The 19,602-nt window shown below is 47.1% G+C and overlaps 1 protein-coding gene across 1 annotated transcript in view; it reads left to right on the top strand.

Annotated features, from left to right (window-relative positions):
- Positions 1 to 1,397: 1,397 nt before the first annotated feature.
- LOC144263737 (shootin-1-like) overlaps positions 1,398 to 19,602 on the top strand; it is a 39,749-nt gene continuing 21,544 nt past the window's right edge. The window contains exons 1-4 of the mRNA XM_077814712.1: positions 1,398 to 1,590; positions 9,347 to 9,396; positions 12,824 to 12,884; positions 18,601 to 18,695. Coding sequence (XP_077670838.1) covers positions 1,398 to 1,590; positions 9,347 to 9,396; positions 12,824 to 12,884; positions 18,601 to 18,695 — 399 coding nt within the window. The remainder of the gene's footprint in view (positions 1,591 to 9,346; positions 9,397 to 12,823; positions 12,885 to 18,600; positions 18,696 to 19,602) is intronic.

Below are 19,602 nucleotides of genomic sequence, written 5' to 3'. Positions count from 1 at the left end.
AAAACTTCTATCCGTTTTCAACTGCATTGTGTGTTCCCCCTCCAACCCCCTATATCTCTGAAACTCCTTGCTTGAAAAAACACAGACTTTCCTCCAAAGTTGTTCTGTTGCGGGAGATGCCCAAAGAGGCAAGTCAAGAGGAAATAGGTATTTTAGAAGTTAGAAGTATGGGGAGAGAGATGATGACAGCGCTGGCAGCATGATGGACAGCTGGTTCAAATCTCCGTGCTGAGTTTCATGGCAAGATTGCACCATGAGACTACAGGAAAAAAGGCCCATGCAATGATGGGCTGCCTTCACAGGGCATCATGGACAAGGGAGGGAATAGCCCCTCTAGATACAGCTCTGCTGCCTGGAATATTATTCTGGGCACCTCCTCCCCAGAAAGCATTCAGAGAAGGACCACAAAAATGGTAAGGGATCAGCTCCTAAGGCAAGACCTAGATCTGCTCAGCTTGGCTCAGGGAGGGGACGTAACTGCCGGCTACAGGTATTTGAAATGTGTAAACCCCCCTGGAGGGAAACAGGTGTCCTAGGGTGGCACAGAGCAGGTTTAATGAGGAGCACTGAGGTGGGATTAAGGAAGGGGCATGTAGGCTGAATGTCAGGCAACATTCCCGACAGTGAGGTGCTCCGGGCTGTTGAGGAGTTGTCCCAAGGAGGTGAAGAAAGCCCCAGTGCTTGGGACGTTTACATTTAGATCGAGCAAAGCTTTGGAGAAAGTATCGTGGGGAATGATGAGGGGCTGGCTAAGGGACTAACTCGGAGCCATTTGGGGCCTGATTCATTATTATGGTCATTTATTATTTGTTGTCCAGCCCCTTTACCGCCATTTGGTATTGGTGTAAAACGCTATCCGATCAGATTGGTAGGGCCCGGGTCTCGTTTATACAAAGGCCCCATCCCAGTGCACTGGCAGATTAAAGGGGCCGTAAAGCAGGTGTATTCACTTTAAAGCCACTTCAAGGCTAGAGGCGTAAGCGGTCGAGGGGCTTGTCTGCGCAGTTGACCCGAGTAGCTATTGCCGGGTAAATTATTCCACAGTAGCCGCGCGGGTGGATGGCCTCACTCTGGACGAGCTAGCAGTTTACAGAGGGGTTTGTTCGCTAGATGTGTGAGTCTCTGAGGTGCCACAAGGACTCCTCGTTGCTCTAGCCGTTTAAATTCACTCCCTGCCTTACACTGGACTAGCTTCCCCATGCAGACAAGGCCTTTGTATAAGACAGAATCTCTCCCATAGTATTTTGTGCCCCCTTTGCACCAGTGCCAATGAGATCACAAGGTTCAGGGCCCCTTTAGACCCTCATCGTTCCTGCAAATTGCTGGTGGAACAGCCCTGTCCTGTCACAGCTGCTGGGTCCCTTCCTTGATACGGTTGCTAAGGCTCCCCGGGCTGCATGCAACACTGCAGCTGCCAGCTCACAGGAAGAGGGATGGTTTCGTTTCCCCGTGTGGCTGAGGAATGGAAACCGCCCAGCCTCTGTGCAAACGGGGAAGGAGACCAGTCAACTCGCATCAGAGGCAACAGGCAGCACCAGCGTGGAGACACAGCTCCGTCAGCTCGGATCAGAATGGATTACCAACTGCCAGGTAAGGCCCCCCCACCTCCGAGTGCATGGGATAACATGAGCTGCGAACAGCTGAGCAGGTTCTTAGAAAAGGATGAGTGTGTTTGTTAATGAGAATACACATGTACAGTTGCACTTGTAAGTTACAAGGGTGATCCCATGCTCCAGGGTATCAGCTGATCATCAGCTGAGTCAAGGAGCGGTCTACTGGAAATGTCTCTCTTCCTAGAGACATCTGGCATTGGCCCCTGGCAGATTGGGCTGGCTACTGGTCTGGTCCAGTGCAGGAGCTGCTGGTTGTATGGGGATCATAACCCCACTGCAGTCTCATTGATGTCAGGCGAAGGGATGAGGCTGGAGGAGTCTGACCCATCCATCTAGGTCTGTCTGCATTGCTAAAGTGACCATACCTGTAGAATCCAGACAATAAGGACAAATGCAAAGTTCTCCACTTAGGAAGGAACAATCAGTTGCACACATACACAATGGGAAATGATGGCCTAGGAAGGAGTAATGCCGAAAGGGATCTGGGGGTCATAGTGGACCACAAGCTAAATATGAGTCAACTGTGTAACACTGTTGCAAAAAAAGCAAACATCATTCTGGGCTGTATTAGGTGGAATGTTGTAAGCAAGACACGAGAAGTAATTTTTCCGCTCTACTCCACGCTGTTTAGGCCTTAGCTGGAGTACTGTGTCCAGTTCTGGGCTCCACATTTCAGGAAAGATGTGGAGAAAGTCCAAAGAAGAGCAACAAAAATGATAAAAGGTCTAGAAAACATGACCGAGGAAGATTGAAAAAATGGGTTTTTTAGTCTGGAGAAGAGAAGACTGAGAGGGGACATGAGAACAGTTTTCAAGTACATAAAAGGTTATTACAAGGAGGAGGGAGAGAGAAGTTATTCTTCTTAACCTCTGAGGAGAGGACAAGAAGCAATGGGCTTAAATTGCGGCAAGGGAGGTTTAGGTTGGACATTAGGAAAAAATTCCTAACTGGACAAGCACTGAAATAAATTCCTAGGGAGGTTGTAGAATCTCCATCATTAGAGATTTTTAAGAGCAAGTTGGACAAACACCTGTCAGGGATGGTCTAGATAATATTTAGTCCTTCTATGAGTGCAGGGGACTGGACTAGATGACCTCTCGAGGTCCCTTCCAGTTCTATGATTCTATGTTATACAACTGTAATGACCTTGCTGGTGTGTGCATACCACTGCCCTCTGCAGGATGGAAGCTGAACTGCTTCACTGTGTGTCATGGGCCCTATACTGCTAGTAGCTAGTGGAGATTGCCATTTCACCCAGATAGTTGGGGTCTTGGAGGATCAGAGCTCTGTCTCTGCTCTTGCTCTGAAGTTTGGCCTGGCTGTGGTATGAAGCCACATGGCAGCCTTGAATGGCCCAGGATTTGTACTTTATAGTCTGAACAGGAGGACACTGGGAATCCAGCATATCCGGGCTGCCCAGTAATGTTCTGAAAGCTGCTTTCCAATTTTTCAGTAACCTTTTAGAAGTGGAGATAACCAGAACGGGACACAGTGTTCCAGTAACGGTCTCACTAATACTATATACTGAGGCAATGCCACCTCCCTACTCCTACTTGATATTCCTCTGCTTATGCATCCAGTGATTGTGTCCTCCCTCTTAGCTACGGCATGCCCCTGGGAGGCCATGTTCCAGGGTTCGTCTGCCATGGCCCCTAAGTCCTTTTCAGAATCACTGCACTCCAGGATGCAGTCCCCCGTCTTGTAAGTGGGACCCACATTCTTTGCTCCTACACATATGGCCTGGGTAGGCAGGAGTGGCCTATGAATGGGAGCACTTTTCACCCTCTCCAGGTCTGGTCAGAGTCAGTGGGTCTGCTCTTTCTCATTGAGTGGGGGAGAGTTTTTTGTGAGGGGGGGTTCACCCCAGAATTCTATCCCTGGGGGCCTCGGCTGCTGCAATCCCCATTCCAAACACCACCACCGGTGCCCCCAGCTTCCTGCGTTGCATCAATCAGAGATGTTAAGAGATGGAAAGGTCACACGCGGTCTGTCTCCCCCGGGCACTCCTCCAGCCCATGTCGGATAGTTTCCTGCTAAGCCCAGATAACACCGTACATGGACCCTTCTTTCTTGGGCTCCCAGCTGCTTCCAGTGGCCAGCATGGCTCCCAGGGCTTCACTTCCTTGCACGCCTGTTTGAGCGATGGGGTGAAATCCTTGCAATGGGGAAAGGTGGGGAAAGTGATGCAAAGCAATCAGCATCGCCAGCCCCAACCATGCCACAGTCCTGAGTCAGGCCCCTAAATGCTCATGAGATTGGCTTGGCAAGCTGTCCTGCAGGGACTCAGGGGTGTGAAGACCAGCCTCAGGGCAGGCTGCAAAGAAGCAGGGCACAAACCCCAAACTGGTTGTGAGTTTTATCGTTAGATTTCACTAACCAATTATCAAGTGTAAACTTCTCAGATGCTATAACAGCCTGAATATGGAATCACAAACAGTCCCTTTGGGTGCTCATGTTGGATCATATTAAAGAAGTTCTGTATTAAAATCACAAATGAGTTTGATTCTCCAGAGTTTAAATTCCAGGGTATTACTAATTAAGAGGTCTCTTGGTTTTTGGTACTGTTTCTCTCCCTGTATGTGTGAAACTTGCAAGCTGCTAATTGTGTTAGTACATTCTAAGACAGAGTCTATTCTCAAAGCAATTCACAGAGAGAGAGACTCAAAGCAATACTCTAACAACAGAAACAGCACCCAGAGACTCCCCACCCTTTTGTTGTATTAACAATTGTGATTAAAATAGAGATAGAGGATGTATGTGGATGGATGCTTGGTGTGGATAATAACTGAATGATCAGGGAGGTGCCAGCCTAAGAATCCAGTGTCCATCGGCTGAAGAAGGCGTCAAGTGGAAATAACCAGAGGACCCCCCCAGAGGGCAGACTGGAATCCACCCAACAGCCTCAAGAATGGGAGAACCAAAGAACAAGATAACATCTTGGAGCCGTCAGGAATGTGCTATCTGCTGATTGATTCAGCAACAGCATGAAGCAGCAATTCCCATAGACTGGCATAGGAAGAAATTCCTATAAAAATAGACTCTAAAAAATGAGAACTTTGGGGGGTCTGATTCTGCAAACCAACTTCCAGGAGCATCAGATGAGCATCTGACAAGGCCCTGCTCCCTCCTCATGTCCAGGCCACATGGCCAGTGGCTTGGCATGAGCAACTCTAAGGCTGGTAACTATGATAACAACCTTGCAGAACCTGTGTGTGTGTGTGTGTGTGTGTTTGTATGAATGAATGTGTGAATAAATATGAGATTGAATGGAATGTTATAACTATAACTAACTGCTTACTATGATTCTTTCTGTATTCACAATAAATGTGGTATTTTGCCTTTTTCCTTTTAATAAGATCCTGCTGGTTTTTATTTTATTGGTACAACATTTTTTTTTTTTTTTAAACACACAACAGTGCTAGCAACAAGACAAAACACAAGACAAAACATAGAACACAGAACACAATTTCTATTGTGACAGTAGATTCATGGTATTGGGTTGCTTTTCAGCTGGCAGCTTTTCCTGATTTTCTGAAAGACAAAAAGAACATGTTTCTACCCCTTTTGGGGTGGCAGATTATTGCTTAAAATATTTCTTTTACAAATACCCTTGCTGATTGCAGGCAAAACAGAGAAATTGCCCCCATATTTTCCTGTTTTTGTTCTGTAGGCAGGCCAGGTTTCAATGGCTTTTATCTTTTAAGGGTTATGGGGAAATTATCCCACTGTTTAGTCATTAAATCCCTGAGTTTTCCTTCTTATACAGCAGACCAAGTTTATAATGTTTTTCTTGCTGTGTTAAGCTTTAAGTTTTATTTACAGGTAATAACTGAGAAGCATCATTACCATATGACCTTAAAGGATTTTTCCAAAAATCATACACACTATACGTTGTTACAGGGATACTTATTATCATTAAATTTATTAAAATTATCTTGTTATCCCATGCCTTTTATTTAGACAATTTGTTTGCTGACCAGGTGTGTCCTTTATCTGCAGCTCCTTTGTGCTGCTAGTTCTTTCCTTCCTTTATCATTTAGGTCATTTGCATTTTCACAGACGCTTCCTGCTTTTGGATTTAAAGCCATCAGCAGCTCAGAGAGTCTATCTTAAAAGGGACACAATCAACTTTCACCAGAGTTTTGATTACTTTTAAATTCTGCTTCCAAAACACACAGCAATCTGAAAAAGAAAACCCAACCTATTGTGGCTCCCTTTGGAGCCCTAATAGCATTTTAATTAAGTAGCATGGTATGTTTGCATTTCTTTTGCCCCTTCTACAATATACCCTGCACATGTTCTGGGGCAAATGCACATTCCTTCCATAGTTTAACTTATATAACATTATCCAGATCCATTTTTACATAAGGTGTCACTATTTCTTTTTTTTTTTGCTTACAGAGTTTTCATGTACCTTTATCAAAGTGACAGTCTGATTACTCAGAGCCATTTTAAGACTCAGTGTTTCTAAAATTGCTTCTTTTTGTTTTGTGCACCTCACCCCTGCTGTTGCTTCAGAGAGGCACAGTCATTTTTTTAATCTTTTTTTTTTTTTTTTTTTTTTACTACATGAAAAGCAACCCAATACCATGAATCTACTGTCACAATAGAAATTGTGTTCTGTGTTCTATGTTTTGTCTTGTGTTTTGTCTTGTTGCTAGCACTGTTGTGTGTTTAAAAAAAAAAATACTGAAGACCTGCAGGAACTTAAAAATAAATTAAGCTTTCTGTCCCAGCTACAGGACAGCCTGATACAAAAACAAGTACATGCCAATGTAGACTTGGTCCAAATTGGTCTGGGTAACCTAAAAGGCCGATGGAATCTTTAGTAATGGCTTAATACTACCACATGGCTTATCCATAAGAAAAAAAAAAAAATTAGAAATAGGAAACTACACAGCCATAGCCATGGGATGCACTGAAATGCAGATACTTGCCCTTGCCACATTGGAACATGAAATGTTCTGGGTCATATCGGGAAATATTAAGGTTTGATGCATTTGTTAAAAAAGAAAGAGATCATTGTTTGACACTTATCAATATGAATGGATGCAATATGTTTCCAGTATTGTAGACCAGACTTGTTAATGGGAGAAATTGTTGTCAAAATTGCACACCAACAGTCCCTGGAGGCAAAGGTATTGAAGGTTAACCCACTCCCCATATTACACATGGGATCCTTTTGGCTACCCCGGACCTTGAGCCAGTGGGCTGGGAAGGGAGGGAAGCTATTGGACACTAGAGGTTGTACCGAATGGACTCCTCAAAAGTGGGTGTGCCTCACCTTGCCTGTTGCCCCAGAACCTTGTAGTAAAGATACATCACTAGGATCATGTATGTGGCATGAATTGGAATCACAAACTCAAATTGCCTCACAGTACTTTCTCTTGAATAGGCTACATAGAAAGTGACACTGACGATTATAAATCTTAGTGTCAAAAGGGGGATTATGTTGGATCATATTAAAGAAGTTCTGTATTAAAATCACAAATGAGTTTGATTCCCCAGAGTTTAAATTCCAGGGTATTACTAATTAAGAGGTCTCTTGGTTTTTGGTACTGTTTCTCTCCCTGTATGTGTGAAACTTGCAAGCTGCTAATTGTGTTAGTACATTCTAAGACAGAGTCTATTCTCAAAGCAATTCACAGAGAGAGAGACTCAAAGCAATACTCTAACAACAGAAACAGCACCCAGAGACTCCCCACCCTTTTGTTGTATTAACAATTGTGATTAAAATAGAGATAGAGGATGTATGTGGATGGATGCTTGGTGTGGATAATAACTGAATGATCAGGGAGGTGCCAGCCTAAGAATCCAGTGTCCATCGGCTGAAGAAGGCGTCAAGTGGAAATAACCAGAGGACCCCCCCGGAGGGCAGACTGGAATCCACCCAACAGCCTCAAGAATGGGAGAACCAAAGAACAAGATAACATCTTGGAGCCGTCAGGAATGTGCTATCTGCTGATTGATTCAGCAACAGCATGAAGCAGCAATTCCCATAGACTGGCATAGGAAGAAATTCCTATAAAAATAGACTCTAAAAAATGAGAACTTTGGGGGCTCTGATTCTGCAAACCAACTTCCAGGAGCATCAGATGAGCATCTGACAAGGCCCTGCTCCCTCCTCATGTCCAGGCCACATGGCCAGTGGCTTGGCATGAGCAACTCTAAGGCTGGTAACTATGATAACAACCTTGCAGAACCTGTGTGTGTGTGTGTGTGTGTTTGTATGAATGAATGTGTGAATAAATATGAGATTGAATGGAATGTTATAACTATAACTAACTGCTTACTATGATTCTTTCTGTATTCACAATAAATGTGGTATTTTGCCTTTTTCCTTTTAATAAGATCCTGCTGGTTTTTATTTTATTGGTACAACACTCAGATCTCTCTTGCCACCCAGGTGAGCCTGTCTTTGTGACAGATGGTCCCTTACACCAAAGATCACAACAATATCCAGGTTACTCCCACTCCCAAAGGACCAGTCACTTACCTCAGGTCAGTTGCACCTTAGAGCTCACACCAAAGACAACGCTTGTAGCCAATCCTACAATAAACTGTCTAAAGATTAGTTTAGTGGGGAAAAGAAATTAGAGTTATTTACAAGGTTAAAGCAGGTAAACACAGATAACCAAATGAGTTCCAATCTTAAGTTTCAAAAAGTCATAGACGTTTCTATAATAAGCAAGCTCTATGTGTCTTTTGGGGCTAACCCAGGCCAAGCACTGGGGATCTTTTGCTTATGCTTAGTAATCCTTGCCCCTCAGCATCCAAGCAGCATGAAAGATACAGTTCCTCCTTGTCAGGGCTTTTTATTGCTTCCCTGCTTCTGCTTCCAGTTGCAAATTCAGCTGTTGGGCGGAATTCACTTGCACTTCTCCTCTCCGTAGGGTGGAGAGCAAACCACAAAGACTTTCATCCCCTGATGTTTCATAATAGCTCGTCTGGCGTTGATGGGCCTCCTTTGAGGGACAGGAGATCACACCTCCTGTTGGCCCCTAGTATTTCACGCTCGTTAATGCTCCTCTCCTGTCTGGTGATTTGCAGTTACAGAGCAAATACTTAAATATTACCTTATCACATGGGCTACAGGTATTATAGGTGAGATTAATGTAGGCAGCTACTGACAAGCGTTCCATAAAGTCTGAACACCAAACTCATTCTTATCATTCTAATACCTATCTAAACAATAGTAACACACAGCTAAGCCAGACTGGTTTCCAGCTATGTCTGTGTTCAGTTGAGACCTAGGGGCCTTGGCATGAGCTGGCACCTGCTCGGCCAGGATCGCATGGCTTAAAAATCAAGAGACTTTTTGAAAAAACAACAAACGGTGGATTCTCACATCCTCACATGACTCCAGGAGCTGGGGCTTGAAGAAGAGTACTAATTCACATGAAACTTGCAGTACAATCGCAGGAGTTGGCAATACTGTGGTGTAAATGCATGAAGCTACCAGTGGTGCCTGCTTTTCTGGAGCAGGTAACTTAGACCCGGGACGCGGCCCTAGAAGGCACAAGGCACTCTCGACTCCCATAGATGTTGGGGTATTTGAGGGTGCAGGGTCCCTCCCGGGGGGTTGGAACACACATGGAAATGCTTCGGCTGAAGGCGCTGCAGGCAGGTAAGACGTGATGACCCACAGCTTGAATGCTGAGCACTCCTGCAAAGGTTTCATGCTTCTTGCTGAGTGTGGTAACTTCCTGCTGTGTGCTTTCTGTTCCCTGCAGCCATCCTGGAGTCTGACAGCGAGTCATCGGAGGATGAAGAAGTGGCTACGGTACAGAGTTGTCTTCTGTTTTGTTTTTATTCCCCAAGCAGGGATTTCCCTACACCCACCCTGAATTCCCCCCCTTTCCCTCTCCCCCACACCACGCAGTTTTGGGAACTCGTTACATGCAGTGTTGCCAATTTACTGATTGTTTGGACATTTGAATTGAAACTGAAACATTAATACACACTTTAAAAGCATACACAGTGTATGATAAAATACGTGTATCTGAAGAGGTGTAATAGATTTGAAAAGTATGAACAGAGACCAGCTTCCTTACACAGCTGTTGTTTTTATGACCACGTCACTGCCTTCATTTTGGTGATGTTGGCCAACCTCACAATTTCAGATGATGATTTGTAAGCAAAGTCTAAAGGAGCTCTCCCTGACAGCTAGTGATGAGCTGGGGCTGGGGGGAAAGGCTCCAGGACCAGATTGTATTTACATTCACACCTAATCTACCCAGGTATCCAGCAAACAGAGCTGCGTTGCCCAAGTGATAGATTTGGGCTGGGGTTGGGTTACAAATCACTTGGATGCGGGGTGTGAGGGGGGATGAAATGTGGTTGTTCTTATTGCAGGAGTAAAGGGCAGTAGAACTGGACGTAGCCTCTGCTGACTGAGGGCATCGAGAGAGAGGGAGGGTGGGGACAGGTGTTTTGCTTGATGGTCTGCCTGAGTCACAAGTACGATTTGACCTGCCCCTCTCCACTGTTTAAAGACAGAGCTGATTAGGCTCCATAGAGAGTCTTTTGTTCTGTGAAGTGACCACTACTATAGCTGAAATCAGGTCTAAGAGCTTAGACCTGCGGTGGGACAGTGTTTCTGTGGCAGAGACGGCCCAGTCTGCACCAGCAGCGAGGTTCCCCACTGAGAGCTCAGCTGAAATCGCTGAGAGCTGGTGGAACCTCAAGAGACCCACTAGCAGAGGTCACAGTGGCAGGTGGCAGCAGAAGGTGACAGCGCAGGGCCATTGGCAACAGAATCATAGAATATAGACTATCAGGGTTGGAAGGGACCTCAGGAGGTCATCTAGTCCAACCCCCTGCTCAAAGCAGGACCAATCCCCAACTAAATCATCCCAGCCAGGGCTTTGTCAAGCCTGACCTTAAAAACTTCTAAGGAAGGCGATTCCACCACCTCCCTAGGTAACGCATTCCAGTGTTTCACCACCCTCCTAGTGAAAAAGTTTTTCCTAATATCCAACCTAGACCTCCCCCACTGCAACTTGAGACCATTGCTCCAACAGAGCGAAGGAGTGAACGGTGGCACAATGAACAGCAGTGGCCAGAGCGAACCGTGAGCAGCTGGAGGAACGAGCGAGGTGCCTTCTTGCTGCCCACCTGGGAGGTGAACTCATGTGAAAGCACCTCTGAACTCTGAGTCTCCACTGACCAAGGACAACACCAGTGTGTGTTAATGAGGCTGTTAAGAATGCTGGAGACACAACACCGTCCATGCGAACAAACGTGGCTGTGGCATTGTCCTTTCTATTTAAGCAAGAGACACCACACACTGCAAACTGGAGGCCAATGCTAAGTGCATTGTCACTTGTTCATCCTGAAGTTGAACACTGGTCCCGAACACGACCAGCAAATGCTCACTGTCTTTCTGCAAGAAACTCAGCTGACTGGCTAGACGCATGCGGTGCAACAGTGAAAAACTCAACAGCTGAAAAAGTGAAGACCTCTGTCACCACATTAAAAAAGTGTGCATACCTGGCTGATGAATGCACCGCTGCAAATGGTCATCAAGAATTAAGTCATTGTGTACGTTATCTTGATGTCAGGGGTAGGCCAGTAGATGCATTTCTAGATGTTCAAGTTATAGAAGACACATCGGCTGCATCTGTGACAACCCACATCTTAGAAGAGTTAAATGCTTGTCAACTGGATTCCAAAGAGATGACTGCTTGTGCATTTGCTGGAGCTGCAGACTTCTCTCGAAGACGTGGTGGAGCACGAGCTTTGCTAAGAGAAAAGTGTAACCCTAGTCTCTCCTATACGCCCTGCAGAGGCCATCTACTCCACCTAGCGCTAGTACGAGCTGCAGACTCTTCAAAAGACGTTACAAAAGCTATAAATGGAATGTCTTCCTTCTATTCTTTTTTCAGCAAGAGTCCAAAAAGACTGACTGTCTTGGAAAATATAGAAGATACACTGGGACTGAAGTTCAAATTAGTCCAACCTGGGAAAACCCTCTGGCTTTCTCATGAGCAATCCTTGGCTGTTGTCTTAAAATTACTCCAGCCATTATTACTGGCTTTGGAAAGTATCTACCAAGATGGGATGGATCTAAGTAGTGAGGCTGGTGGATTACTTTTGCTACTACGTTCAGAGAAGACTATTGCCATTCTCTCTCTTGCAAGTCTATTCTTGAAACCACTTGGGTCATTAAACAATGCCATCCAGGCATCTGCTACAACAGTAGCAGATCTTTGTCCAGCAAGAGAAGCTACATTTGGATCAATCAGAGAGCTATCCACTGAAAACGTACTGGAAGAAGCAAAGACTTTAGTCCAGAAGTTGACTAATGAAGGCATTTATATCGAATCCTTAAGTGAAGAGGACAAGAAGTGTTTGTTAAGACAACTGGAAAAGTCCACAGACTTGATTCTTAAAAATCGACAACAGCGACTTCTAGATTCTACTCACCCTCTACGTAGCTTTTACGGATCCCTGTCCTATAAAACACCGACAGCTGAGTGGAGTGAGGCACTGCCAGCAACGGGGCTGCCGTGTGCTCAGGACAGAACAGAATTTGAACACAGAGTGGAATATCATACGACGAATGGATGAAGATTTGACTTCAACTTCTTTTTCATCATCGCTAGTGGCTCGGACAGATCTTTGTGCTCTTTTTCCTGGGCTGGAAGAAGCAGGAATTCATCTCTTGCTTCTCCCAGTCACAAAAGTGACAGCTGACTGTTCTTTTTTCATCACTGAATAGAATTTTGTGCTCTGAAAGACGTCTACATCTCCCCCAGAGGCCTCCCTTCCACTCACAAAGCCCTCCACCAGGACCAAAATAACTAACCCAGCCTGGCACAGAGACGGTAGAGCCAAGGGGACTGATTATGGGGCAATAGTCCCTCTCTCATGGCCCTGTGCCATGGGGGGCATTGGATGAAACACAAAACCAACATCCTGATCAGTCAAGGTCAGTGAAAATGACTAAGCCCCAGAACAGCAGGTAGCCCACTAGTCTTGACCAAATCCTAACACGGGTGACTACGTTTCCTTCCTCAAATCCCCTGCAGTTTTTATTGGATATAGGATCCTTTGCTTCCTGTCCCAAACCATGGCCCGGTGTTAAACAAAGGTGCCATGCATCACCCCAAAGGTGGCTGCTTTTGAGTGGTGGGTGAAGTGCTTTGGGATCCTTTGGGACAAAAGGATGTGTAAATGAAGTGTTGTCTCCTTGCTTTTGCCTGCAGCATGAGGCCCTCCTCCAGGAGAGGGATGACGCTAGAGAGAAGCTGTCTGAGTTTGAGCAAGGTGAGTCCTGTTCCTTGGCCTCCCTCTTCTTCCTCTCCTTCCCCCCAAAATTCATGGGAGCAAGACGAGGACATTTATGAGGCGTGTAGTCTCCAGGCTCATTAAAGATGGCAGGATATGGAGGCTGGGAAGTAGATCATGGGGCCTGGTCTCCTAAAGCCATCCCACCTGTGCAGGCAATAGGGCAGCAAGCTGGGCACCAGGAGACCTGGGTTCTCTCCCTAGCTCTGCCACCGACCTGCTGGGTGCCTTTAGACAAGTCACATCCCCTCTCTGTGCGTTAACTTTCCTCAGCTACGTGTCTGTACCGCACCCAGCACAACAGGGCTCTGAACTCAGTCGAGGCCTCTCGTGCTACTGTACCATGGACAGAGTACTGGTTAAGCCAGGTCACGGGAGATTCTAACCCCCATGCTGTCCAGACCTGTTCCTCTCATTGGGCAGCCTGGAATGAGCAAAATCCTGGTCTGGCAAATCCATTTTTTCCTCCTACCAGACAAGCTGTGGATTAAAGCCACGGTATGCACTGACTGCTCAGTGTATCTGCCCTGAGGATGACCATGAAATCTGACTTTCTGCCTGCAGTTCCTTGTGGCCACGGGGGACACCTGGGAAAAAGGGCTGTTTGCCTGGCTGGCGGAGCCGTTTCATTCCTCCTGCTGCTCACTATTATGACTCAAGTTTATTACAGCAGGGACACCGGGCCAACCGGGGGGGGCCCCATTGTGCCAGGCACTGCACAAACACCCTGACGTCAAGGGCCCGGCCCCGTAGAGCTGGCAATCCCAGGGTACGTCTACTCCAGTGCCGGAGCTGTCATTTCCAGCTCGGGCTGACATATGGGGGCTACCTTTGTTCAAGCTCATATGCTAAAAATAACCGGGATCATACTTGGGGTGGCTAACCCGTCCCACTGCTCACGCCGCCCCATCAACGTGGCTATTTTTAGCACTCTAACTCAATCAGAACTAGCCTGGGTATGTCTGCTCAAGCTGAAAATGAGACCCCTGGCGCCAGTGTAGACATACATTAATGGACCAGACAGGCAGCCTCCTCCCACCCTGCCCTTTGGGAGCAATGCACGTCCCACTCTGTGCACTCTGCGGCTACAGAATCAGGGGCTCTTCTGCATCACAGGGAGGGGAGGGGCCCATCTGCTGAGCTGTGAACACGTGCCCCCCACGGCTGCACAGACAAGCAACCCCATGGTGTTAGGAGCTGGACTATGTTCTAATCGGGTTCCCTGCCCAGAAACGTGGGATCTGTGCTGCTCCATCACCCCCTTTCTCTACTCTGGAATGGCTCATTGCACAATACCGAGTGTCCCCAGTGGCTTTCCGACCTCACCCACCTTTGCTCCGATCTCCCGCACCCTCTTCTTGAATAACCAGGAGCTGCAGACGGGTCCTTACCTGGGCAGCTGGGGGAGAGCTCAGCCCAACGCCCATCCCCTCTTCGCAGGAGCATATGGATATCAACCACCCTTATTTTAAAGGAGAAAGCATCCGTGGTCATGCTGGTACCTCCCCCTGGGTGGGCAAACAGCCCTCCCCGGCCAGTAAGGATCCCCCATCGTCCTGCTCACTCCCAGAGATAGATAAAATAAGCGGGCACCAGACATGTCATGAGCTGACTTCTTGTGCGTGAGTGAGGGATGCTGCCCCCGGTGACTGGGACCATGGGGAGGGCGATAAACCCGCTATCGGCAGCAGCTGACAAAGCTGCTTTGTAGCTCAGGTCGGAGACCCGGGGTCCTGGTCACCTCCCGGCATGTTGAGCGATGTATGGAACGGAAAGGCAGTGGTAGAGACAGGGATTGAATCAGTTGTTGGTGGGGAGTGCGGGGCAGTGACTAGCTAGTGAGGACAGCAGGATTGTTCTCGGGGCGGCCCTAGGGTCTGGAGCCCCAATCACACACACTCACACTGGTGAGCAGAACCAGACCAAGCCGTAAGCGGCAGGTCAAGCTCTGGACATGCCCCAGAGACTGAGCGCATTTTGCTTTGGGCCCATCTGTAACTGCCAAGTGTAAGACACAGCTGCACTGGCATTCAGCTGCAGGATACCAGGCCAGGAAGGATGGCCTCTGGGCTGGTTCTAGGGGCAGGCAAGCAGGGCATTTTCCCTGGGTACCAACTTCCTGGGGTGGTGGTGGGGGGCATAGTACTCACCTTATTTTTTTGGCTCGGCTCTGATTGGCTGGCTGGTTTTGCTCCACTGATTGGCTAGCCTTTTTTGCTCAGCTACTGGGATGCTGAAGACATTTTCCAGCTGGCTAGCAAAACAGCTAGAGATGCTCCGGGATGGCTAGTGGGTAGGGTGCTGCACTAGGACCCTACAGACCTGGGGTCCAGTGGTGGCCTGGGACATTTTTGACAGACGAGGCACACATCACAAAATAGTCATTTCCACCCCCACCCAATTTATAATTGGATAGCTATTATTATAAGACGATTTTTCAATACACGGAAAAGAATCATAAGAATGGCCAGACTGGATCAGATCAATGGTTCACCTAGGCCAGTCTCCTGTCTTCCTTCAGTGGCCAATGCCAGGTGCCCCAGAGGGAATGAACAGAACAGGGAATCGTTGAGTGAGCCATCCCCAATTAATCTCTTTACAGAGAAAAAAAAAAAGAGCAATTCCAAGTAAACAAAAATAGTTTAAAAGTCCCACAACATTTTCATATTAATTTAAATATCGGTTTAGGCTAAAGTCCTAAACATAAATTGACCGTGCTCAGCTACTGTACATGCCTCTGCTTAAATGGAGTGTGCATTCAAATAACAGACTGCGGTTGCTATGGTCACTCTAATATACCCCATCAATTAAAAAAAAGCAACATTAGCACTAAAAAAAGTGCACGTATAATTTATTAGCAAATCAGAACCTGAAAATCATGTATTGTTTAGTGGAATATTCGCTATAAAGACACAAATACAGTATAAAAAAATCATTAATTCAAAAATTTCAAAACAAACAAGGCAGTTTGTCCTGGCGTGGCCAGAAATGGATAGTTATACATCCAATAAGAGAGACGGAAGCTTATCTCATTGATAGCGAAGCTCAGTCTGCCTTTCTCTATTTGAGTCAAAGCATGCAATAACGTCACTCGAGCCGGTGCAACCTTGTACTCAGAGCATCACAGCTACATACATTTCCCAGACCCGAGGAAGAGCTCGGTGTAGCTCGATAGCTTGTCTCTCTCACCAACAGAAGTTGGTGCAATTAACGATATTCCCTCCCCCGCCTTGTCTGATCATAGAGAATGTCGGTGATGCTGAAGATGTTACTGTAGGAGTATGCCAAGAAAAGAAACAAAGTTGTTTAATTTTCCAAGGCACCCTATAGTGTGTCGCTGAGATTCTCCATCCCAGCCACAGGCACTGAACAGCTCCTGAAACACCTTGCCCGGTGTCTCACTTTCCAAGACAATGGCATGTAGACTCTGCTGTTGAACTGCACCCAGGGAAGGTCCTTCTGCGACAGTTTGGTCCAGCAGTTCACTGTGGTTCCTGGAGCATGTAAAAATTGTGGAGAAGCCTTGCAAGGTTTCAAAAAAGCCATAGGTTTCTTTCATACGCTGTGCCCCTTACTGGAGAACTAGACTTCATCTGTGTGCAAAACAGTGCACAAACAATGCCTGAGGAACCTTTTCTTCTTAGTCAGGGCTTTCAGACCCCCCAGCTCACCGGCCAGCACTCCAGCCCCATCACACGACGGAGACACAAGTTTTGTCGGCGTGTTCTAATATTCCTGAATCCGCAACCTGCTTCAAATCAACTGCATTTCGATCTGAGCGGGCAGCCTTAAAACCCATGAGCTTCTCTTGTGTTTGCCTCTTCTTGTCCGTGTGGCGCAACACAAGTGAAAACTGGTTTAAGTGAGACAGCTCGGGTGTTTTGTCTACCTCGCAAGTGAACAAGCTGCGCTCTTCAATCTCCTGGTCAATATAGGGTGTTATTTTTTCAGCCATGCATTCGATCAATTAATTCTGAATTGTCTTTCTTAGGCTGGAAAAAATGAATTCATTTTTCTGCCAATAAGCCTTCAATCCCTTTTCGTGACGAAAAGCAATAATCAAAATGTACCTTGAACTTACCCTAGCTGACAGATTCCTCCGTCTCACATTGGCCACATAATGCAAGTTCTTGACAAGATAAAACCACTGAAATATCAGCTACTTGCTTCAAAATCTCTCTGTTCTTCCTGACTTTCTGGTTATGCTCCAAGGCAGCAGGACACCTTTGCCACTAAGCAGCACATCCATACAAGTGCTTTCCTGCTTTAAGCATTTCAAAGTAAACGTCACCTGTCATGTGCTCTTAGAATCATAGAATCATAGAATCATAGAATATCAGGGTTGGAAGGGACCCCTGAAGGTCATCTAGTCCAACCCCCTGCTCAAAGCAGGACCAATTCCCAGTTAAATCATCCCAGCCAGGGCTTGTGATGAGCCATGTAGAGATGCATTTCTTGACAGATTTTTCAAGTCACAGGAGCCTTCATTAGCCCAAATGGTTACTTTAGCTGAAAGAAGCAAATATAAGAAGCAACAATATACTATGTTACTCCCAGCACTGCCTGTTAACCATTTCTGGACGCAGCACCAGATGTCTGAAATTGCCACATTCTTTTCCCATCTTTCTTCAAAACCGCCAGTGCTGGTGTTATTTTGCCTTCCTTATTGCTTGAACGTCTCTCTTCTTGATATCTGAATGGAAATTCTCTTTTTCTCAGGTCTCACACAACATCAAAGCTATTGCTGAAACTTTTAACATTTCAACGATTCCAAATATATGTCACCAAGTTCTGAACCGGCCTTAAGGGCTACAATCCTGCCGTGGCCTCACCAAGCAGTGGTTACCACAGCAAGGCCCTTATAAAGTGATGCCCGGGGAGGGGAATAAACTAGTAACAATTCTGGTAACAAGGCAGCTTGTTGAGGCACTGTGGTGGGGTGTCTACCTCACACGGGTGTAGAAGGGGTTAACCCTAGGAGTGAGCCATGAAGGTGAGTGCTCGGAGTGCGTTGGGTGCAACCAATCAGGGAAGGGCTGCAGGGAGCAACCAATCAGGGCCCAGCGGTCTCACATAAAAGAAGCTGCTGGACCAGAGTTAGTCAGTCATGGCCTGGAGGTCAAGGAGGGAGGACTGGATTCCTAGCGGATGGATGGCATCTATCACCATGGACAGAGCAGTTGCTGGCGGGGACTGGGGGAGCCAGAGGGAGCTCCTGACTGGCTGCCAGAACTGATATGCTGAGGCCCTGAGGTGAGGGTGAAGAAGGTGCTGGGGCTGCGGTGAAGTGGCCCGGGGAGATGTAGTGAGCAGTTGGAGGGGACGTAGCATGTGGTTGCCATCTGCAGGGTCCACCCATTTGCCACTGGAGCGGTGGCCTGATGAACGGACTGATGAAAAGGGGGTGGATCATTTGATGATTCCCTGTTCCGTTCATTCCCTCTGGGGCACCTGGCCCTGGCCACTGTCGGAAGACAGGATACTGGGCTAGATGGACCTTTGGTCTGTCCCAGTCTGGCCAGTTCTTATCTTCTTATGAACCGGGCAAATTCCATGAAGGAGCGTGGGGCGGCTGTGATGGGACTAGAGCCGGAGGCAGGCTGTGTGGATGGAGCGCTCTGTTAGGAGCCCTGTGTTGGGGGTGGAGCTGGGTGCTTGAATCCCGCCTCTGCCAGCTTCCCCTTCTCATTCACAGCATCCCAGAGGCTGCTGGCCGAGCTCTCGGCGCTGGAGGTGGAGTATGAAATTGAAATATCGTGTCGCAAACAAGCCGAAGTCTACGCAGCCCAGGTGAGGTCCAGGGAGCTGCCAGGGCAGCGTTAGCCAGCTGCCAGTCCTTGCTCCCCAGCACGGGGCCAAAGCAGGCAGGGGAGGGGAAGCAGCATGCAGTAGCAGTCACACCGCTCCCCAAACTGACCCCAGCCCGCCTCCCGGGGCTGTCAGACCCAGTGCTGGGGCTGCTTGGAAACTGCCCAGCTAAACTGCTCTTTGGTGGAAAACGTTTGGCGTTTCCACAACATGACATGGCTTGAAAAGAGTGGAAAACAGAGAAATTTTTTGCTGAAAAACCAAGCACCCCCACCATTTATTTGGAAATGTTGCCATGGTGCCTCATGGGAGTTGTAGCTCAAGTGCCTCATGCGCTCATTCTTGCCCATAGGCTGGACTCCTCAGCTGGACTACGTCTCCCATGATGCACCATGTCCTGGGACTCCTGGAGAGGGGAGATTATGTTGCATTATGGGAGATGTAGTCTGACCAGGGAGCCTGGCCGATAGAGGCAAATGTGAGCATGAGGCCCCTGGACTACAGCTCCCATGAGGCACTGTGGCAGCATTGCCCAATCTACATACTTTCCTTTGGCTGAGATCTTTCTGGAATTCAAATTTCTGCTGAAAAGTTAATTAAAATCCCCATCAAGAAAATGAAATTTTCTTAATTTTCATGGGTTTTCCTTGGGGGAATTTTACAACTAGCTGTACTTTATGATGCAATTATTATTGCTGTCTGCAGTGCAAGCAGGGAAAAGCCAAACAGCATCTGACACCTGGGGCTGGGATAAAGGGACACAGATGAGAGAAAAACTGTTGGAATTGAAATGCAGCCAGTTCAAAAGTGAGAGGGGGAACTATGTTGTCACAAAATGCACAGTTGACTTGTGGAACTCATTGCCACAAGAAATTATTGAGGCCAAGAG

The sequence above is a fragment of the Eretmochelys imbricata genome, chromosome 4 (genome assembly GCF_965152235.1).
Source record: "Eretmochelys imbricata isolate rEreImb1 chromosome 4, rEreImb1.hap1, whole genome shotgun sequence".
Lineage (NCBI taxonomy): Eukaryota > Metazoa > Chordata > Testudines > Cheloniidae > Eretmochelys > Eretmochelys imbricata.
The sequence above is the reverse complement of the archived record's forward strand: the minus strand, read 5'-3'. Positions and strand labels throughout refer to the sequence as shown.